The sequence below is a fragment of the Rhincodon typus genome, chromosome 31, assembly GCF_021869965.1.
Source record: "Rhincodon typus isolate 14 chromosome 31, sRhiTyp1.1, whole genome shotgun sequence".
NCBI lineage: Eukaryota > Metazoa > Chordata > Chondrichthyes > Orectolobiformes > Rhincodontidae > Rhincodon > Rhincodon typus.
Window position 1 is genome coordinate 12,386,420 of NC_063362.1, and position 23,710 is coordinate 12,410,129.

General features: G+C 44.6%; 1 protein-coding gene across 1 annotated transcript in view; it reads right to left on the minus strand.

Moving 5' to 3' along the window:
- Positions 1-23,710, minus strand: part of LOC109935092 (multiple epidermal growth factor-like domains protein 6) — a 407,878-nt gene that overhangs the window by 100,700 nt on the left and 283,468 nt on the right. Inside the window, exon 7 of the mRNA XM_048615100.1 lies at positions 8,039-8,164. Within this exon, the coding sequence (XP_048471057.1) occupies positions 8,039-8,164 (126 nt within the window). The remainder of the gene's footprint in view (positions 1-8,038; positions 8,165-23,710) is intronic.

A 23,710-nucleotide genomic window follows, 5' to 3' on the forward strand; every position in this document is an offset into this window, starting at 1 on the left:
GCAGGGTTCCCAAGCGGAATATGAGTTGCTGTTCCTGCAACCTTCGGGTGGCATCGTTGTGGCACTGCAGGAGGCCCAGGATGGACATGTCGTCTGAGGAATGGGAGGGGGAGTTGAAATGGTTCGCGACTGGGAGGTGCAGTTGTTTATTGCGAACCGAGCGTAGGTGTTCTGCAAAGCGGTCCCCGAGTCTCCGCTTTGTTTCCCCGATGTAGAGGAAGCCACACCGGGTACAGCGGATGCAGTATACCACATTGGCAGATGTGCAGGTGAACATCTGCTTGATGTGGAAAGTCTTCTTGGGGCCTGGGATGGGGGTGAGGGAGGAGGTATGGGGGCAGGTGTAGCACTTCCTGCGGTTGCAGGGAAAAGTGCCGGGTGTGGTGGAGCTGGAGGGGAGTGTGGAGCGGACAAGGGAGTCACGGAGAGAGTTGTCCCTCCGGAAAGCAGATAAGGGTGGGGAGGGAAAGATGTCTTTGGTGGTGGGGTCGGATTGCAGATGGCGGAAGTGTCGGAGGATGATGCGTTGGATCCGGAGGTTGGTGGGGTGGTACGTGAGGACGAGGGGGATTCTTTTTTGGTTTTTATTGCGTGGACGGGGTGTGAGGGATGAGGTGCGGGAGATGTGGGAGACACGGTTGAGGGTGTTCTCGACCACCGAGGAGGGGAAGTTACGGAATGGAGTAGGCCATTTGACTCTTCAAACCTTCACTGCCATTCAATATGGCAACAGCTGATCATCCAACTCAGCACCCTGTTCTCATTTTCTGCCCATACTTTTAGCCCCAAGAACTGGATCTAACTCTAATTAGACCCAGTAGACCTCTAACTAACCTGTTTAATTAGATAGGTGACTCAAGATAGCTTAAAATGGTCAGTGAAAAGCAGTTCCAGGGTCAGACATAGTTAGAGACAGGAACAGAGTTCATGTTAGGAAAGCTGATTTTAAGTTATCCTATAGGGAATGTGTCAAGATCAGGGAAGTCTAATTGCAACTGTACAAGATCCTGCTGATATAACAGTTTGAAGCTGGAGGAACACAGCAGGCCAGGCAGCGTCAGAGGAACAGGAAAGTTGATGTTTCAGGTCAGGAAGGGTCCTTTCCTGTTCCTCTGATGCTGCCTGGCCTGCTTTGTTCCTCCAGCTCCACACTTATCTCTGACTCCAGCATCTGCAGTTCTTATTATCTCTAAAAATGCTGCTAAGACCATATCTAGATAACTGTGAACAATTTTGGTCCAACGATTTAAGAAAAGATCTCATTTCATTGGCAGTAGTTCAGAGAATGATCCCAGGTATGGAGGGATTGTCTTATGAGTAAAATATAAACAGGTTGGGACTCTACTCACTGGAGTTCAGAAGAATGACAGACAATCTCATTGAAACAAATAGGACTCTTAAGAAGATTGAAAGGGAAAATGTTGAGAAGATGTTTCCTCTCTGGGTAGAGTCTAGGACCAGATGACATAGTCTCAGAATAAAGGGGGTCCAGAAGGAATTTCTTCTCTCCAAGGGCTGAGTGTCTTTGGAACTCCTTGTCTCAGACAGCTGTTGGGATAGAGTCCTTGTGTGTATTTAATGCTGAGATAGATTGATTTGTGGTCAGTGAAGGAATCTAGAATTACGGAGAAAGGGCAGGAAAGTGTACATGAGGTATTGGCAGATCAGCCAGGATCCAACTAAATGGCGGAGCACGTTCGAGGGGCCAAGAGGCCTATTCCTGTTCCTATTTCTTATGGCTTTAACAGTTGGATGGCTCTGTTCTGTTACAACAATCTTAGGAATAAATTCAAGGAATTAGTAAGCAGCTAGGACTCAGTGATTGGCCCACTTTTGCAACTGCCTAGGATTACTGTTAGGGAAAGCAATGAGGTGCTTGCAAGGAGCCTGCAACCATTAATAGTTCTCTGCACCTTTTGTCTACTTGTAAAGTAAGTTTCAATCCCCAACCAGATCATGACAAAACGTTGTGGCATGAATCATGCATTTTTTTTTTGACTATGTCAATTTCATGAGTGGACGGTTTCTCTCCGTGATGCCTATTGAGTTTTCTCGACCCACATAACCAAACTCGCTGCATTAACTAACTATCCTGTCCCTATGGTAATCCTCTCATCCAATTCTAGCCTGGTGTTATCACTCAACATTTCTAGACAACTCATCATTATGGGATATTCCAGAATGGACTGACATCCCTGGCACAGTTGCCATCTTTAAAAGGTGTTATGCACATGGACAGGCTTTGTTAACACAAAGCTGTCCTATACCATTCCTGACATTTGACAGAGAAGAGAAAATTGGCATGCCTCTTTGAGGGCAGGGCCCTGGTAGATAGGATGGCACAGAAAAGAATTGTCCTCTTCCCCCAGGACCAGCAGTGGTGACCCCGACACTACACCATGTCAGGCTGGTCCAAGGTTGCAACCTGGGTCTCAGCCATATGGTAGAATACGCAGCAATATAGGAAGGAAGTCAATGAATTCCCCACTCTGGTGTATTAGTAGCACTAACGTCCCTCTGGTACTTTGAAATCACTCAATCTTTACTACTGTACCCACCAACCACCAAGACTCATGGTCTACCACTCTCACTGTTGCCTGTGACCTTTTCCCCTCTCTGGCTCTTACCTACCCAATCCCGGACATTGCTAACCCTGCATGCCCTCTGCGCTGCCTATCTATTCGCTCAGGGCTCCTTCCCACCTGCACCAACAGTAACGGTTGTGCTATCCACATACATCTCCCTTAACACTCACCTTGCTCTCATTCCTGGAGGAAAACATCCCACAGTAGGGCAGGAAGGGTCAAGGTGGATATGATATTGAGGTCCTCGCCCCTTATGAGGACAGCATCCTGACTCTAACTGCCCTGAGCAGTTTAATGGCTGTGTCTAAGCCCCTGGACTGGTATTGGATCCTGTCCTTGAATTACTGTGCCAGGATCTCCTGACCAAAGCTATCTCCCTTAACATGATTGAGGTCGGCTGACAAGCAGGATAAGCTCCCTGGCTTTGTGGCTGTTCTAAATGACAAGGCATTGCTGTGAGCCTGGTAACTCTGGCTGACAGCCAAGGTGCACAACGACAAGGCAAAGCAAAGCAATGAAGGGATGCTGTGAGCATCAACGCTCAAACGGACCGAGTGCTATGAGAAAAAGCACAGAACACGGAGATACAGCCTGATCCAATCTAAGAGCTGGGTGTATGACCCTGAGCATAGTGTCCTTGCAGCAGGATTGAATGAGCCATTGTGCCCTGAGGCGCAACATTGAAGTACAGAAGTGTCCTGTAAGTGGGTAGTAGATATGTCATGAGGGCTTTTAGAGAACTAGCACATGTTGGATGTCAATGTCCTTGGACATGGGTGTGTATGTACAGTAGCCATGGAGTGTGTCTGTGATGTTGGTGCCTGGTGTCCAAATTGGAGATCTTATGGAAGAAGTATGCGCTAGATTCACCAGGTACCCTCTATGACTTCCATGTCGAGAATTGTCAGTGTCTATTTTACCTGCAGCTGATGGGAGGATTGGGAGCTGCTTATTAATAAGACAAGATTTGCAATTAATAAGGTTGTTAACAAGAAACAGTCTTCCAAACTAGGCAACTCACTCCTGCCTAGTGAGAATCTTGTCTTGATTTCCAGAACTCAGTTGAAAAAGTTGATCCCAATATCCAGAAAGGCTTGGATAACAAGGTGTAGAGCTGGATGAACACAGCAGGCCAAGCAGCATCAGAGGAGCAGGAAGGCTGACGTTTCGGGCCTAGAAATTTCTTCAGAAATGGGGGAGGGGAAGGGGGTTCTGAAATAAATAGGGAGAGGGGGGAGGCGGATAGAAGATGGATAGAGGAGAAGATAGGTGGAGAGGAGACAGACAGGTCAAAGAGGTGGGGATGGAGCCAGTAAAGGTGAGGGTAGGTGGGGAGGTAGGGAGGAGATAGGTCAGTCCAGGGAGGACGGACAGGTCAAGGGGGTGGGATGAGGCTAATAGGTAGGAAATGGGGGTGCAGCTTGAGGTGGGAGGAGGGGATAGGTGGGAGGAAGAACAGGTTAGGGAGGCGGGGACGAGCTGGGCTGGTTTTGGGATGCAGTAGGGGGAGGGGAGATTTTGAAGCTTGTGAAATCCACATTGATACCATTGGGCTGCAGGGTTCCCAAGCGGGATATGAGTTGCTGTTCCTGCAACCTTTGGGTGGCATCGTTGTGGCACTGCAGGAGGCCCAGGATGGACATGTCGTCTGAGGAATGGCAGGGGGAGTTGAAATGGTTCGCGACTGGGAGGTGCAGTTGTTTAGTGCGAACCGAGCATAGGTGTTCTGCAAAGCGGTCCCTGAGTCTCCGCTTGGTTTCCCCGATGTAGAGGAGGCCACTACGGGAACAGCAGATGCAGTATACCACATTAGCAGATGTACAGGTGAACATCTGCTTGATGTGGAAGATCTTCTTGGGGCCTGGGATGGGGGTGAGGGGGGAGGTATAGGGGCAGGTGTAGCACTTCCTGCGGTTGCAGGGAAAAGTGCCGGGTATGGTGAGGCTGGAGGGGAGTGTGGAGCGGACAAGGGAGTCCCGGAGAGAGTGGTCCCTCCAGAAAGCAGATAAGGATGGGGAGGGAAAAATGTCTTTGGTGGTGGGGTCGGAGGATGATGCATTGGATCCAGAGGTTGGTGGGGTGGTCCGTGAGGATGAGGGGGATTCTGTTTTGGTTGTTATTGCGGGGAGGGGGTGTGAGGATGAGTTGCGGGAAATGCAGGGGACACGGTTGAGAGCGTTCTCGACCACTGGGGGGGGGATGTTGCGGTCCTTGAAAAACGAGGACATCTGAGATGTACGGGAGTGGAATGCCTCATCCTGGGAGCAGATGCAGTGGAGGCGAAGGAATTGGGAATAGGGGATGGCATTTTTGCAGGAAGGTGGGTGGGAGGAGGTGTATTCTCGGTATCTGTGGGAGTCGGTGGGCTTGAAATGGATATCGCTTTCTACGTGGTTGCCAGAGATGGAGATGGAGAGGTCCAGGAAGGAGAGAGAGGTATTAGAGGTGGTCCAGGTGAACTTAAGGTTGGGGTGGAAGGTGTTGGTGAAGTGGATGAACTGTTCGAGCTCCTCGTGGGAGCACGAGGCAGCGCCGATACAGTCATCAATGTAACAGAGGAAGAGGTGGGGTTTAGGGCCAGTGTAGGTATGGAAGAGGGATTGTTCCAAATAACCAGCGAAGAGGCAGGCATAGCTTGGGCCCATGCGGGTACCCATGGCCACCCCCTTTGTCTGTAGGAAGTGGGAGGAATTGAAAGAGAAGTTGTTGAGGGTGAGGTCGAGTTCGGCTAAGCGGATGAGGGTGTCAGTGGAGGGGGACTGGTCAGGCCTGCGGGACAGGAAGAAGCGGAGGGCCCTTAGGCCATCTGTATGGGGAATGCAGGTGTATAGGGACTGGACGTCCATGGTAAAGATGAGGTGTTGGGGACCGGGGAATTGGAAGTTCTGGAGGAGGTGGAGGGCATGGGTGGTGTCACGGACGTACGTAGGGAGTTCCTGGACCAAGGGGGAGAAAATGGAGTCCAGATAGGTGGAGATAAGTTTGGTGGGGCAGGAGCAGGCGGAGACAATGGGTCGACCAGGGCAGTCAGGTTTGTGGATTTTGGGAAGGAGATAGAAGCGGGCGGTGCGGGTTTGGGGAATGATGAGGTTGGAGGCTGTGGGTGGGAGGTCACCTGAGATGATGAGGCTGTGGATGGTTTGGGAGATGATGTTTTGGTGGTCAAGGGTGGGGTCATGATCAAGGAGGTGGTAGGATGAGGTGTCAGAGAGTTGGCGTCTGGCCTCGGCAATGTAGAGGTCAGTGCGCCATACTACAACTGCACCTCCCTTGTCCACGGGTTTTATGGTGAGGTTGGGATTGGAGCAGAGGGAGCAGAGGGCTGCACGTTCTGCAGGGGAGAGGTTGGAGTGGGTGAGAGGGGTGGAAAGGTTGAGGCAATTGATGTCTCGACGGCAGTTGGAGATGAAGAGGTCGAGGGAGGGTAGGAGGCCTTGGGGTGGTGTCCAGGAGGAAGGGGTGTGTTGGAGGCGGGAGAAGGGGTCAGTAGAGGGAGGGTTAGGCTCACGGTTGAAAAAGTAAGCGCGGAGGCGGAGGCAGCAGAAAAACTGCTCAATGTCCAAACAATATCGGTATTCGTTGATGTGTGGGTGGAGGGGGACAAAGGTGAGCCCTGTACTGAGGACTGACCGTTCGTCCTCAGTAAGGGGGAGGCCTGGGGGGGATGGTGAAGACTCAGCAGGGCTGGGTGTTGCTGCCTCCTCTGGAACTGCTGGCTGTGGAGGTGGTGGGCGGAGCGACGTCGGCGTTGGTGGTGGGCCGTGCGGTGTTGGTTGTGGGCGGAGTTGCGTCGGTGTCGGCGGTGGGCGGAGTTGCATCGGCGTCGGTGGTGGGCCGAGTTGCGTTGGCATCGGCGGTGGGCCGAGTTGCGTCGGCAGTGATGGGCGGAGCGGCGTCGGGCGGAGTGGGGTAGGCGGTGGGCAGAGCGGGGTAGGCGGCGGCAGCAGCGGTGACGGTAGGTGTGTCCTCAGTGTCTATGGTGTTGGCCTCGGAAATGGAGGCGGTGGCATCAGCAGCGGTGTCGATGCCATTCGCTGTCCCGGAAGTGGTGTTCCCGGCGGCGGAGGATGTGACGTCATCCATGGGTGCTCTGACAGTGGCTGCATGGCCAATGGCAGTGGGCACATTGTGGGGAAGGTCCTGGGTAGGGTTGGCAATTTGTGGGGTGGAGGAAGCCCGTTTTGGGTGGTAGGCGCCAGTGAGTTTACTGTACTTACGGTTTTTAGTGTCCAATAAAGCTGAGTAGAATTGTGAGTTCAGGTTGTGGATCCTACAAAGAATAAAAAACAGGAGAGGTCCTTTGCAGGTCTGGGAGAGGGAGGCTCTGAGCTGGGGTAGGCTTGATTGTAGTGCCAGGAGATGCCGGCGCATTGCTGCAAGTGTGTGTTTCAGGAGTCGCAGGGAGAAACGCTTCTGAAGGATCTCAATGTTCTGAATGTAGACATTGTCACGGTTGGGGCCAAATTGGGAAGGCCTGAATGTGGACTGTAGTCCATTGGGGATGATCTGGTTCCGTAGGCAGGTACTAAGAAAGGTGACGTGGCTGTAGTACCTGGTTTGCTTCGGGACGTGGTCAAGGAGTTTCAAGGCCGAAGAGATTACGAGAGAGTTGCAGTGGGAGAGAGATCCACTGAGGTTTTTCCGGAGGGAGGAGGGTAACTTCTTCAGGGTAGGCATCCTTAGAAGAGGCTTCGCAGTGGGGTTAAAATTGTTTCAGAGATAGTAGGAACTGCAGATGCTGGAGAATCTGAGATAACAAGGTGCAGAGCTTGATGAACACAGCAGGCCAAGCAACATCAGAGGAGCAGGAAGGCTGATGTTTCGGGCCTAGACCCTTCTTCAGAAATGAGGGAGGGGAAGGGGGTTCTGAAATAAATAGGGAGAGAGGGGGAGGCGGATAGAAGATGGATAGAGCAGAAAATAGGTGAAGGCTTCACTGGACTTCTTGCACGATACTACCAGAATTCAAATCATAGCCCATGTCATTCAGACCCTGATAAGAGAAATTTACCATTGGCATATTGGCAAATCCACAATTCAACCATGTTTCACATGGATTAATACCAGTGCTAGATTTAGACAAGATACCAATTTGCCCTTTCACTACTGTGCCTCTCTTGAGGATTAAGTCTAAGAATAACCTGTGATGGGGCAAGAGAGCAGCAGGGACAGAATGTGATCAAGGCCTGAATTTTTATTGTAAACCTGAGTAACTACATACTGTTAGTTCACTAATAACTAATACCATCCATAGCACAATTAAGCCAAAATCAGCCATTTAGCATTCTGGATTGCCTCTCAAACTGTATGGTTCACTTGGATGAGGAACAGTCAACAATATTAATGAGATTTCCTCAAACCACATGGGGTTGTGATGTCCATGTATACAGAGATATAGTAAATGGTCATCTCCCTCTCACCACACCATTCCTAACAATAACTCTGGGACTCACGTTCACAGTGCTTTCCATCCTCCTTCAGCTGATAGTTGTGCCGACACTTACACTGGTAGTGTGCTATGGACAGTTGAACACAATCATGCTCACAACCTCCATTACCAATTGAGCACGAGTTGACACCTAGGAAATGAAAAGTACAATTAGATATATCCATGTAGACACAGAACATCAAGTTATTCTTGTAAATGATACATCCGTGAATATGATCCCAAGTTACCCATCTTTGCTATCTAAATGATGTTGTCTCTTCTTGTCTGTTACTTTCTTGTTCCACCTTCTTTTCACTTAGTTCTTCTTTTCCTTCTCCATTCATCTGTCTTTAATTTCTTCATTCCTTTTGGAAAGCATTTGGTTGAGCACAATTCTGCTGTGCTGGAACATAAAGCACGTTGTGGATGCCCTGTTTGGAACTCCTAAATCTGCTCAGAATCTGTCTCATTTAGAATCATAACATCCCTACACTGTGGAAGCAGGCCATTCAGCCCATTGAGTACACACCAACCCTCTGAAGAGCATCCCACACGCTATGCTATCCCTGTAACCTTACATTCCCCATGGCTAATCCACCTAGCCTGCACATCCCTGGAACCATGAGCAATTTACCATGGCCAATCCACATAACCTGCACACCTTTGGACAGGGGGAAGAAACCAGAGCACCCAGAGAAAACCCACACAGACACAGGGAGAACGTGTAAACTCCACACAGACAGTCGCCTGAAGCTGGAATTGAACCTGGGATCCTGGTGCTTTGAGGCAGCGGTACTAACCATTGAGCCATTGTGCCCAATCTAGTATGGTGATAGTGCCACGCAACATGATGGAAAAATAATTAACTTCAGTTTGAGGATGAAAGATTAACTTAGGCTTCAGGTGAGAGTTGTACTGCCAGCATTATCAAGCACACCCACTCCCTCCTCCACTGAGTCTTTAGTATTAACCCTTTCAGAGTCTTTCAGACCCATATAGAACATCTCTCCAAGCATTTTCTTTCATGTTTAACATTATATATGGGTGTCTATAGTTATATTTACCAGTACCCCATCACCTCCCCAAGACTGACTTTACAAATTCAGGACATTTGGTGGTTTCACTATTTTCTTGGAACACGTTCTCTTTAGACCTGCAACTAGACACAGGTTACATCAATATAGTGGACATTGTTAGAAAGACTTTGAGATGGCCCAGATACGAGGTTCACTTCCTTAAAAATCCTAAGCTGTTATGCCCTCAGTTGCTAACAAGCAAAAAAAAAATTTTGTTCACCACAAAAGAACTCTTCCCATTAAGCAAGAAAGTGGTTTTCCTTCACCACACTTAACTGAGCAGGCCTTGCAGGTTCCCGCACTTAAAAGGGTATTGACAGCAACCTTCATCATGAGTAGCAGCTTATATGGTGTTAATATAAGAATGGAAGAACATTCGGCCCCTCAAGCCTGCCTCAATCAACAAATCATGGCCCAGGCCTCAACCCCTCTTTTGTTTCAGCTCAGCATAGCCATCATTTCCCTGATATTTCAAAATTCTATATCTACCACCTCTAGGTACTTTCAGTGATCTAGCCTCCACAACTCTCTGGGGTAGAGAATTCCAGACATTCACTAACTTCTGGGAGAAGAGCTGGTATGCCCATAGGATACACAGTGTGAAACTATGACAGTCAACCAAGAGCCTGATTTACTTCTTTTCTAACTCCAGTGGGAAAAAAAATAATCAGGGGGGAAGTTAAACTGGCTGCCAATTGTCTGATGCCCATTTTATTATATTATACAAAGCAGTTCTTTTCTGCACAGCAGCTTCCTAGATTTTTGTTGCTATTGGTCAACCAGGCACCAGGGAGATCTCCCTATTGCCACATAACTTACATCTACCTCCACAGTCAGATGAAGCTTTAGCTCAATGTCTAATAGCTCAATTAAAAGACTGTAGCTGGCTTTGTACTGTACTGACGTGTCAACATAGACTGTGCGCTAAAGTTTGGCCTAAACCAATGACATTCGAGGTCCCACCTGTCCTCTCTGATGGACACATAAAATAATGCAATACAATACAGCACAGGAACAGGCCCTTTGACTCACCAAGCCTGCACAGATTCCTAATCCTCATTTAGACTTGCTACTTATTGCCCATACTCAGTTTCTATGCCTCTGTTTGCCTCCCGGTCATGTATCTATCAAGATATGCTTTAAATGTTGCTAACATGCCCGCTGCCACCACCTCCACTGACAGTGCATTCCAGGCACCTACCACCCTCTGTGTGAAACATTTCCCCTACATTTCTCCCCTAAACTTTCCTTGACGTTGAATTATTTTGAAAAAAAAAGCCAGGCAGATACTCCCAGGTGTCTTGGGCAATGTCTCTCTTAACTAGGACCTCCAAAATAAACCAGATGACTCGATTATTTATTTATTTGTTGTTTTGTGGGACCATATTGGGAATGGATGGCCACTGCATTTCCTAAATTATGGCAGTAACTCAATGTCAAAAGTACTTGATTGGCTGTAAAGTTATTTTGGGAAGTCCTCTGGTCATAAAAGATGACATATACATTTAGGCTCTTTCTTCTTTCTAGGTAATGATAGACCACTGCACATGGCGGTTCAACGCAATATATGCTCCCAGAAATCAAGAGACATAATCAAAGGAGTGGAGCCTCAGTGAATCAAGCCTCTGGATCTTTTACTTGACATTTGAATGTAGAGAAATGACGGTGTCCCATAGGTAAGGGGCAAGAATGTTCACTCTCTTATAACAAACACATGATGGATATGAAGACGTTATAAGGCTGGTGTCAACATTATGTCCTGTGCAATGAGCTCTGCTTTGGATTTTCCTTTGTGAGCTCTCACTGCAAGTAATTCCAGTAACTCAGTAGCATTACAATCCCAGCACAGTGGAGTCACATAGGGAATAGTGGAGGCAGATCCCAGAACCATGGATGGGATTCAAGATAGAAACTGAAATACATTAAATAATTATTGACCAACTCAGCTGTTGCAGCTTTCAATGGACGTCAACCATATCAGTTTCAGATTTGGCCAAGCCTCAGCCATTAGTGTCAGAAATCTATGTCAGTTACAAACGAACCTGTCCCCTGTTGAATAAAGACAGATGGGAATCATTTTTCTTTTAAATCTGTTCTCAGTCTTTTTCCCCTCTTCTAGAGGCACTGTTTGTCACTGGGGTACAGTAATTAAATATTGAGAGTCTCCCTGGGGTCTGTGGTTTTGTCATGGTGCTGGACAGTGTATTTAGCCAGTATGCTACCACAGCAACTTTAGAAAAATGATACAGTAAACAGACCAATTCTAGACTCAGTGTGGGGGGATTGTATTCAAACACAGATCAGACTTTCAAGTGTGGTTCAGTCGTGAACACTCTTGTCTCTGAACCACAAAATCCCCAGGTCTAAATACTACTCCAGGACTTGAGTGCAGAAACACTAAGGCTGACGCTCCTGCTGAGTACTGATAGAACACTGCACTGTCTGAGGTGCCAGCTTTTTTTTGTATTCATTCACGGGATGAGGGTGTCACTGGCGAGGCAGCATTTATTGCCTAACCCTAATTGCCCAGAGGGCAGTTAAGAGTCAACCACATTGCTGTGGGTCTGGAGTCACATGTAGGCCTGACCAGGTAAAGATAGCAGTTTCCTTCTCTAAAGGACATTAGAGAACCAGATGGATATTTCCAGACAATCAACAATGGATTCACAGTCATCATTAGACCATTAATTCCAGATATTTATTGAATTCAAACTCCACCATCTTCTCTGGTGGGATTCAAATCCTGGATCCCAGAACATTATCTGGGTCTCTGGATTAACAGCAATAACTAGGCCACTGCCTCCCCCGATGAGATGTTACACTGTACAGGTGGATGTAAAAGATTCCATGGCAGTCTACTGAAGGAGGACAGGCAGTTATCACTGGCTTAAAGCTTAATATGTATCACTCAATCATCATCCCAAAACAAAACTTATCTGGTCAGTTTTACATTGTTAATCACATTTTTTCAAAAGCCTGGCCGAATACAGATGTTGTTGCATCAACACAACCAAAGCAGAGCAATTGTCTCTCTCATCACTGCTCCTTTTGTATTGTCTCTCCACTGGAAAAACAACATCAGGACATTTACTATGATCTCTTCTGGAATAGCCATGAGACTATCAATTGATGTTAACAAGTTAGAGGAACGGTTACCCTCAGTAATGTTCTTGTATAAACACTATATTTCTTATGTTCAAATCTCCTTTCTCTCCACTAGTTTAATCTAGTCATTTTAAGAATATGAATACTTTTGCTCAACTTTTCATGGAGAATTTGTACCTTGCACATTCAGACATTGGTGAAAGTAATTTCTATCCTTTTAACTACTTGGGGAAGGGGTGGGGGAGCATTGGGAGGATGTTGTATCAGGAAATTATTCTGTAAGCATTACATTGAAGTTGCATCCACTCCATCAATCTGATGATGTCAGTCTTCGGATAAAGAATCAGGCAGTCAACATGAGATACTGATGGAGACACGTGTTTCATCTCTGGCTCCTAATAGTTGCAATTATGTCTAACCAGTTGGTATTAATGATATATTGCATGATAGCAATAGGTATAATTACCTTGTATGTCAAACAAGTTCCTCTTCTTATTAAAATTTCCTGGTGGTTTATCCTCTCCCAGTGATAATGAGACAGATTCACAAACTTAGAATGGAAGGAAGGATTGATGACATAAACTACTCAAACCACAAGACACTGGTGGTTGTTTCTTAGAGCCCAACACAACAGCATCTTCTTTTGCTGACTGGTCTAAAATGTTGGACGAAAAGCACTAGATAGTCTAACGGGAAGAGGGTCTTGTCTCATAGTTTATTGCATGATAGCAATCAGGTGCAAGTTACATTAGTACAATAGACATTGTTATTAAGACTATTAGAAGACCCTTGGGAACAGTTTTGTCCTTCCCCACCCAAGTTCCTGTGACATCATCTGATTGGGAGGAACTTAATGCATTTTTCTGCATTAATCTTTCAGAAAAATTGCTTTATACAAAAGTGCATTCCAAGTAATCCATTTCCCTTTTCTTTCCTTGTGTCCCTTGCCCTGTAGATTTTGCCCTTCTTCTAAAATCACTTTATTTCACTAGTCATTCTCAACTTACAAAAAACAATTCAAAACCTACCAAGGTTCTCTGTCATTTCAGTTTTTCTTCCCTAAAATTTCCACATCCCTTGTGGAGTGTTCCTCATATTCCTGTAAAATACAATCTTCCAAATAATATCAACCTAATTTGCTAAGGGAGACTCTCTAGAATATTGCAGAATGCTGCATCATGTAATAACAGGTTTCTACCTTATTGCTAGCAGAGCAGGAACTTTCTGGCCAATCCATACAAAATGCAAATACAACATGAGGCTATTAAATCTGTATTAATGTCATTCCACTCATCAAATGGAAGTTGAGATAACCTAGCCTCTCAGTTTCAATGGAGACCAAGAAGAGGAAAGAGAAAGTATTGTTATTCATAAATCAACATCCTAAAGCCGGGCTGATAACACAAAACGTTCCAGAGCCAAGTCTACTAGAGAAGTGTGCAAGCCACAGACCTCCTGAGCAGATTGAAGACTCTTACAGATATATCCAGGAGCCATCCCTGGAACTTCATAACTGACTATAAAACAAGTCTTCAGAGGGCAGAAGGTAAAGGAGAGGTGTACCAAAAGTCATGCCCGGATTGTATCAGTATCCTCCGTAAGAAAGGGCTGGCTAAGTCAGTTAAAAATCTACAAGATAGGAAACTCAAAAGCAGTCAGCTCAAAAAAATATAATCAGCATTTACAGAGAATGAGGCTCCAACCCAACTTCACAACCAGAAGGCTGTACATACTGCCCTGAATTCAATGCCTGAATATAAGAAGAATATGAGATTTAATTAGAAAACAGTCCGGTCTTATCTACATATCACAATGAGGACTATAAAATTTAATCTGCAGACAGCAAGATACAGATCAGAATGTAACTATATTGTTACTACTTTCACAATGATGGAGTACTATGCAGAGGTGAGCTATGTTGACCATGGAAGAAGTGTAACATAGATTAATGAGAAGTTTACCAAGACTTAGATTATGAGGAGAGATTCCACCAACTAGACTTGTACAGAAGGTTATGCAGTGATTTGCTTTAGGATTTGGAAATCAATTGAGAAAGTGGATAAAAAGAAACCTCTTCAACTGGAGGAGTCAAGAACAAGTGAGGACCAGTATTTAAAAATAATCAGAACCAAGTCACCTGAGACCAGTTAGGAAAGATTTCTTCTGATAAAAGATGATGTGTAACTTTCTCACAAAAAAAAGTTGGTGCTAGCTCAATTAATTATTTTAAAACTAAAAGTGATCGATTTTTGTTAACTATGGGTGTGAAGAGAGCCAAGGTGGATGGATGGAGTTGGGATATAGATATCCAGTAAGCTGACTGAATTTGGATCAGGTTTAAGGTGCTGAATGGTTTATTCACATTCCAATGCTAATCATTCCTTGGGTTTGGCTTGTTGCTGGACAGGGAATCAAACAAACCAATTAATAATAATAATAATAATAAAGCAGTTAAGGAAATTTCCTTCATAATCCTTCTCACTTCTAAGGCACAACCTTTTGAGATTTATTCATTGGAATCTGCTCAATACGTGTTAACTCAGGGAATAAAGGAACTGATTTTTGTATTAAAACCTTTTGCTCTGACTTATCCTTCTTTAGATGTTTTGCACACAATGCACAGTTCCTACGTATGTTCCATTTAAATCCAGGCATATTCTACCTGTTACACTTGGTTGATAAGACCTACATGGTGCAGGACAGAGGAACTCACCATAAGCATCACTAGATAAAAGTCTGCAGAGTTTCTAATACAAGCGTATTTCTGAATTACACTTTGGAGAAACAAAAACTACGAACAATGGATTTGAATCATTTTCTACCACTTTGATTTTTTTTAAAGATAGACAATTGAAATAAGAAGTAATCAAGCCTGACCTTAGAACACTGTGCAATCACCTTCACAGGCTGTATTCAAACCCGACCGAGTCTGAAGGGATGAAGTGCATGGAGCAGTAGTGACATTAGTAAATAGTCATTTATCATTCAAATTAACACAAGCTTACATTGTATTCCACATACCACACCAAAAATCAGCGAGATGGTTCATACAGAGAAAGTGAATGATATTTTTTGGATGGTTGAAACTATTTAGGGCACTATCATGTCACCATTTGGACCTGGATTAAAATTCTACCAAACAGATAAACTAAATTCAAGGCAAAATACTGAGAATGCTACAAATCTGAAATAAAAACAGATTCGGTACTCCTGTAAATACTCAGCAGGTCAGTGAGCACCTGCGGTGAGAGAAACAGAATTAACAATTCAGATCCATGACTTTTCTTCAAAAATGGGGAAGATTGTCAAGATAATAGGTTTTAAGCAAGTGGAAGGGGAGGGGGGGATGGGAATTAGAACAAAAGAGATCTGTGATTGGTTGAAAGATGCGAGTCAAAATTACAGAAGAGTTGATGATGCAGAGCCAAAGAGTGGGACAAATAAAGAAAATAATATGACTGCAGAATGATGAATAGCCTCCATCCAAAGAAAACATAAGGGAAAGAAAACTGACACCTGCAAGCAAAAGGAAAACAAATCAGGGCAGAGCATGGAATCTGACAAGGGTCTGAGCGACTTGGGCTAAGGTTGAGGTTTGTCAGAATCAGACCAGAAATCCAGCAAGGATTAATGATGGAAGCACTCACTACACTTTTTATGCTCTTCCCAAGCAATGTGGCAAGTTTCACACTAGGCAGTAAATTGCCAATTCAGGGATTATTTTTTGTTAAGTGCCTGCTTACAGCCCAAGTAATCTTATTAACATTAAGATTTCTATTGAATCAAACTGTTATGATGGGGAATGGCCAAACCTCTCTAATAATTAAACTAAAACACAAGCCCCAGTCTGCTATTACGGGATTAGAGGTTCCCTTCTAATAATTATCCCTTAAACATCCAGAAAAGCTCACCTTTCTCCTCATAATCTGTTAAAAAAAGAGTGGTTAAAAGAAAGAAAATCCCTGATCTCCATTTTACAAGTAACAAGAAACAAATTTAACCCAACAATGAACAAATTAACAAAATTACTAACAAACCGACAATTCTCCCCTGGACTACTAACTACTCCCTAACTGGTTTAAATTCTACAGGAATTCTATTTAAATAAAAAACAAGTCCCACTAATAAGAAGCAATATATTAGAACCTAATGTCGCACAGACTGTCTTCTGGAATATTCTGTTGTCTCTGCTCTCTTCACAAACATCTTTCTTCTGTTAATTCTGCTGTAATTTCTCCTGTAAGGACTTTGAACTAAAATACTGTGGTACCTTTGATTAATTAGATGGGTTTTCTCTGAGACCTGAATGGCAGTTGGCTCTCTTCCATTTTCCAAATGCCCTCATCTTATATACCCATAATGACATAATCAAATTCTTATAATATGATTGGCTTCAAGTTGTCAACACCATCATGTAGGCAGGGGAGGCACTAGCCTAGCGGTATTTTCGCTGGACTGTTACTCCAGAGACCCAGATAATGCTCTAGGGACCCGAGTTCGAATTGCGCCACAGCAGATGGTGGAATTTGAATTCGACAAAAATATCTGGAATTAAGAATCTGATGAGAGTATGATCCCAGTGTCGATTGTTGGAAAAACCCATCTGGTTCACTCATGTCCTTTAGGGAAGGAAACTGCCATCCTTACCTGGTCTGGCCTGCATGTAACTCCAGACCCACAGCAATGTGGTTGACTCATTACTGCCCTCTGGGCAATTAAGGATGGGCAACAAATTCTGCCTGGCCAGAGATGCCCTCATTCTATTAATGAATAAAGAAAAAAAACCCATCGGATTTAAATTCAATTGGCTATTTCTAGGTGCTTCGTATAAATTAATTAGCTGAATTCAAACACATTGTCACTTCATCAAAACAAGATTGCTGTTTGGCCTGCCACCTATCAGGCTTTTTAGATACACTTGTTTCTCTTTTTGAGGCTCTCTGTACTGGCAACTTCAGCTGCTGCTCACAGACATGCATTTTAAAAATTTCCAAGTACAGACAGAGCACAGATCTCCTAAGGGAACCACACATTTTAATTTCCTGCCTTCCACCTCACAATTACCCTAACCAACTTCGTAACAAAACTCAAACAAGTAGATGTCGAGAAAACTCAATATAGAAACCAGAATGGAACCTGGCATGTGCAGCTCACAGCTTGCTCTCTTCACATCAGACACCAGGCTCCAACATCCAGCCAGGAGGTGGGTAAAGTAGCAGAGATCGAGCAAGGTATTGGAGAAAAGATGGTGGTTCCTTTGCTGTCAGAGTGAAGGTGGCTATTGACCTTCATCCTAGAGCTCTGGACATTCCTCCAGGCGCTGAGATTACTTTAACCAGGCAGCAACTTCAGACTAGGCTGGCATGGTCTGGTGTCATGGCCATCACTGCTGGACATGGGGAAAGAGAGTGTCCCACCTCTGCACCACCCCACCTCCAGGTCCCTGCCAATGAGGTTACATTAAGTTTCTCTGGAACACTGTAAGATGTCAAGGTTAGAAAACAAGCTGGAGAGTTAAAATGATAGGCATCCATTTAGGAACAGGGTCATTTTCATTTGAGTAGCGTCCAGTCTTGAATGAGCAAGTATTTCTTTCAACAAAATACTGGTGATTACCCAAACCATTCTCCCAAATCCCACCATTAACTCTGTTCACATGCCACAGAGTCTATCTCTACTCCTAGCACTTCTGAGGCTGAACCAGACTGTTCTCAAACTTGAAGAAGGGTCACCAGACCCGAAACGTTAACTCCGATTTTTTTCTTCACAGATGCTGCCAGACCTGCTGAGCTTTCCAAGCAACTTCTGTTTTTGTTCCTGATTTACAGCAACCGCCCTTCTTTTGGTTTTCGTTCTCAAACTTGGTTTTTTTCACCTCAAGACGAGCTTCCAACTATATATCTGCACCATCATCGAGACTGTCTAATTCAGCCTTCATAGCCCAATTCTGTGCCTAGGTACATTTGTACCTAAGATGGCAACATAAGTGGCAGCTTGTAAACTTTTCACTGTACTCATGCGACTGAATACATGTGACAATAATATAAGCTAATTCTAAATTTTGAAAAATCTATGTTCAATTTCAGTATACCCCTGCTAAAAACCTTCATCCACATGTAGTTATTTTTAAACTTGACTGTTTCAATACACTCCAACCATCCTCCCAAGCGCAATTTTCCAGAAACCTGAGATCATCCAAAATTCTGCTAACTGTGTCCTAATATATGCCAAGTCTCATTTACTCATTAACCCTGTGCTCCTGTGCATGGAACTACACAGACATTCAATTAGGCATGCCTTGATATAAAACCTCATACCTTCGCCTTTAAAACTCTCCTGGCTTCACCCTCCATCTCTCTGGAAGTTCCAGCCATAAAATCCCCTCAAGATGCCTGCACTCTTCCAAATCTAACCTCACAAGCAGCCCCAATTTTAATTCCTTCATAGTTGGTCATTGTGTCTTCAGCTATCTAGGGCCCACTCCCTCTTAAAACCACATCACTCTACCTCACTTTACTCCTTTAAGATAATTCTTAAAGCTTAGTTCTTTGACTGTGTAATATCTCCTTGTGTGACAAATTTCGTTTGATAACACTCTATAGTGAAGCATCTCACGATATTTCACAATATTAAAAAGGTGCTGTATAAATGCAAGCTGTTTTGGTGTTTAAAATATTTGACAAGAAGAGAAGCAGCATTGTTTATGTTGAGATGAAACAAAAATAAACAGGAATGTGGTTGGCAAAAAGACCAGGACAACATAATCCTCATTATGCAAACAAAAAGATCTCTTGCCAGGAAATAGATGGATTCCCTCCTGGAAATAGGACTTGCTTAAGACTTGTATGAGAATAGACTGTTCAACCATGTTCCTGAAGCTTTGGGTTGCAATTGCACCAACAGATTTCATTAAGATCCCACATTGGCAGTCAGATGAAATTCCAGTACCTTGCAAAACAAACAGACATCTGGAGCTTCTCCAATGTTCTATAAAGTCAGACTGAAATGGGAAGAGCTGCCTGCCCATTCCCAGATTAGTCAATGGATTGTAGACATCACAGTCACACATTACTGGCATGAATCACTGACCACGAGGCTACAAAGCCCAGATGTACCTCATTAGCCTTTAAAACAAAACAAGGACTTGAAATGAGACAATGTGACAAGACAGTCTGTCTAAACAAGGTTCAGCTATCACCAAACTATACTTGCATGTAACATGTACATAAACCAATGCTCCTTCAACTCATTCTAAATCTTGACTCGGACAATTGAAGTTTCTTTCTTCAATGAGGCCAAGGCGGGAAATTAATCCAACCTGTTTTTGGGGGTAGCACAGTGCCTAAGCCCACTTAATTGTGGGGAGAAGCTTCACATCAGCTTGCTGCTGACAGGAAAACCTGGAGATGGGAATAAGTCCATTTGTAAACACACACACCTGTGGCAGGATGTCAATATTAGCCTCACTAATGAGCCAACTGACACTAATCATCCAAGTCCCCTGGAATTTAGTGGAGGATTCAGGATTAAATGGGAGTCACATGGTTTTCCAGTGCCATCCAGTAACTCCTGCCAGTGCCCTATTGAAATGTTCCAAATTAACAGGGGCTCTCAGTGCCCAATTAAGTGATCTGGCATCAGGAAGCCGGGCAGGGCTGCTGAAGGTTACTCACTGCCAATGCCTTCATTTCTCTCCCTGCCTATTCCTATGACCCCAATTCTACCCTCACTCACCTGAGTCCAGGTGAAGTACCTGGAGCACGACTAAAAGCAGCCACCACTCCCAGTGGCACAGTTGGCTTTGGAGGGCTGCTAGCTTCTGACTAGTTGGCAGCTCTTTTGGAAATGCCAGCAGCTCTTGGACAGTGGGATTTCTGCCACTGGGGTCCTAAATGAAAGGATGGCCTGCTAATGGGGTCTACACTGCACTACAAAAGAGATGTAGATTTCCTCCCAGTTCTCCATCAAATGGATGGGTGTCATGCTGGGCACATTTAAAACCTGCCAAAAGTCTCTTCAGGCCTTCACTTGATACTTTCCTCTCAACGCACAACTCTCATGCTTCCATTTTGTTTGGTTAAGTGAATGGTTAAGAATTTCCCAAATGCTCTCCAATGCTATTGAACTAGTGATATATTCTGTGGCTGCCAGAACAAGACGGACTAAGAACAAGAACAGGCAGGGAAACCCTGCTGAAAAGAGCAGGGGAGGAAATCTGAAATGCATGCGTTTCAATGCGAGAAGTATAATAGGCAAGGTAGATGAACTTAGAGCTTCGGTTAGTACTTGGAACTATGACCTTATTGAGATTACAGAGACTTGGCTGAAAGAGGGACAGGACTGTCCCAGGATTTAGACATTCCAGGCATGATAGAAGGGGATATAAAAGGGGTAGGGGAGTTGCATTACTGGTAAAGCAGTATCTCTCAGCTGTGCTGAGGGAGGATACATCAGAGGACTTGTGCAGTGAGGCAATATGGGTAGAACTCAGGAACAGGAAAGGTGAAATCACAATGCTGGGAGTATACTACAGGACTCCCAACTGACAGCGGGAGATAGAGGAGAGAATACGTAGACAGATTTTGGAAAGATGTAAAAACAGCGGGGTTGTTTGATGGGCGACTTTAACTTCCCCTGTTTTGACTGGCACTCACTTTGTGCTTGGGGCTTGGATGGGGCAGAATTTGTAAGGACCATTCAGGAGAATTTCTTGACACAGTATTTAAACAGTCCAACCAAGAAAGGGGTAATACTGGACCTGGTTTTGGGAAATGAGCCTGGCCAGGTGAGTGAAGTTTCAGCTGGGGGAGCATTTCGGGAGTAGTGACCATAATACCATGGGTTTTAAGATACTCATGGATAAGGATAACAGCAGTCCTCGGGTGAAGGTGTTAAATTGGGGGAAGGCAAACTACAACAATATTAGGCAGAAACTGGAGAATTTTGATTGGAGGTGGCTGTTTGAGGATATGTAGGAATATTTCAAACGGTAATTGATAAGAGTTCAGGAGCGGCACGTTCCTGCGAGAATGAAGGAAAAGGAAGGAAAGTTTGGATGACCAGGGATGCTATGACCTTGGTAAAACATAAAAAGGAAGCATGCATAATGTCTAGGAGGATGCGAACTGATGAGGCCCTTGATGTGTGTAAAGAAAGTAGCAAAGAACTTAAACAAGGAATTAGAAGGGCTAAAAGAGGTCATGAAAAGTCATTAGCAAAAAGAATTAAGGAGAATCCCATGGCTTTTTATACATATATAAAAAGCAAGAGGGTAGCCAGGGAAAGAGTTGGCCCACTCAAGGATAAAGGAGGATAAATCTATGTGTGGAGCCAGAAGAGGTAGGTGAGGTCCTAAACGAATACTTTGTGTCAGTATTCACCAAAGCAAAGGAATTGGTGGAAGATGATCTCAGGGAAGGGAGTGTTGAATTTCTAAGCCAAGTTGCTATTAAAAAGGAAGAGGTGTTGTGCATCTTAAAAGTCTTAAGATGTATAAGTCCCTGGATCCTGATGGGATCTATCCCAGAATATTGAGGGAGGCAAGAGAATAAATTGTTGGAGCATTGGCAGACATCTTTGTATCCTCATTGGCCACAGGTGAGCTTCCAGAGGACAGAAGAATTGCCAACGTTGTCCCATTGTTTAAGAAGGGTAGCAGGAATAATCCAGGAAATTACAGGCCTTAGAGCCTCACATCGGTGGTAGGGAAATTATTGGAAAAGATTCTCAGGGACAAGATCTATACGCATTTAGAAGCAAATGGACTTAGTGCTAGACAGCATGGTTTTATGAGGGGGAGGTCATGCCTCACTAACTTGACTGAGTTTTTTCATGAGGTAATGAAGATGATTGATGAGGGAAAAATGGTTGATGTTGTCTATACGGACTTCAGCAAAGCCTTTGACAAAGTCTCTCATGGCAGACTGGCACAAAAGGTGAAGTCACATGGTATCAGAGGTGAGCTGGCAAGATGGATGCAGAACTGGCTTAGTCATAGGAAACAGAGGGTAGCGGTGGAAGGATGCTTTTCAGAATGGAGGATTTTGACTAATGGAGTTCCACAGGGATCAGTAGGTAAACGTCTGCTGTTCATGGTCTACATAAATAATTTGGAAGAAAACATGGCTGGTCTAATCAGTAAGTTTGTGGATGACACAAAGATTGATAGAGTTGCGGATGGTAAGGAGGATTGTCAGAGGATACAGCAGGATACAGATCAGTTGGAGGCATGGGTAGAAAAAATGGCAGATGGAGTTTAATCCGGACGAATGTGAGATGATGCATTTTGGAAAGTCAAGAACAGGTGGAAATTATACAGTGAATGGCAGAATCCTTAGGGGTATTGATATGCAGAGGGATCTGGATGTACAGGTCCACAGAAGGTGGCAGCACAGGTAGATAAGGTAGTAAAAAGGCCTATGACACACTTGCCTTCATTGGAAGGGGCATTGAGTATAAGGATAGACAAGTTATGCTGCAGCTTTATAGAACTCTAGTTGGGCCACACTTGGAATATTGCGTACAGTTCTAGTCACCACACTACCAGAAGGATGTAGATGCTTTGGAGAGGCTACAGAAAAGGTTTACCAGGGCGCTGCCTGGTATGGTGGATTTTAGCAATGAAGAAAGATTGGATTGACTGGGTTTGTTTTCACTGAAACGCAGAGGTTGAGGGGCAACTGGAAAGAAGTTTATAAGATTGTGAATGGCATGGATAGAGTGGAAGGTATAAGACTTTTTCCCAGGGTGAATGGATCAATTAGTAGGGGACACAGATTCAACGTGAGGGGTCGGGGAGTTGTGGGGGGGGGGGGGGCGGGGGGCGTGCGGGTGGTGGGGGTTGGGGAGCGTAGTTTAAAAGAGATGTGCGATGCAAGTTTTTTACACAAAGGGTAGTGTGTGCCTGGAACGTGGTGCCAGATGAGGTGGTGGAAGCAGACACGATAGCAGCACTCAAGAAGCATTTGGACAAATACATGAATAAGAAGGGAATAGAGGGATATGGATCCTGTAATTGAAGACAGTTTTAGTATGGAAGGGTAAATTGTGTCGACGCAGGCTTGGAGGGCCAAAGGGCCTGTTCCTGTGCTGTATTATTCTTTGTTCTTTGCCAGGGTGTCAATTGTGTCTATGGGAATGCATCTACACTCTATGGATCATCTCTCTTCGAGACAACGAATGAGACCCTCTCTTTCTCTTCCAAAGGCTCTAAAACGTATTGGGACATAGTTCTACTGACAACAAAGGTCCTGGTCCAGATGATTATTCTTTTCTTTAATCTAGAATGCAAGTTACTATTGTTAACCATTGCCTACCTGTTGAGCTAGAATTACAAGTCAAACTGTTATGGATCTGAACATTAGTCAGCACTGATAACAGAATCATGGCCAGTGGAACCTTAAACTGGGAATTTCAAACATAATCAGTGCGACATTAGAACACAGCTTCCAGTTGCAGTCAATGGGGAGATCAGCTGGTGTTTCTGGTTGTGATCAGTGGGAAGTTAAACTGGTGTT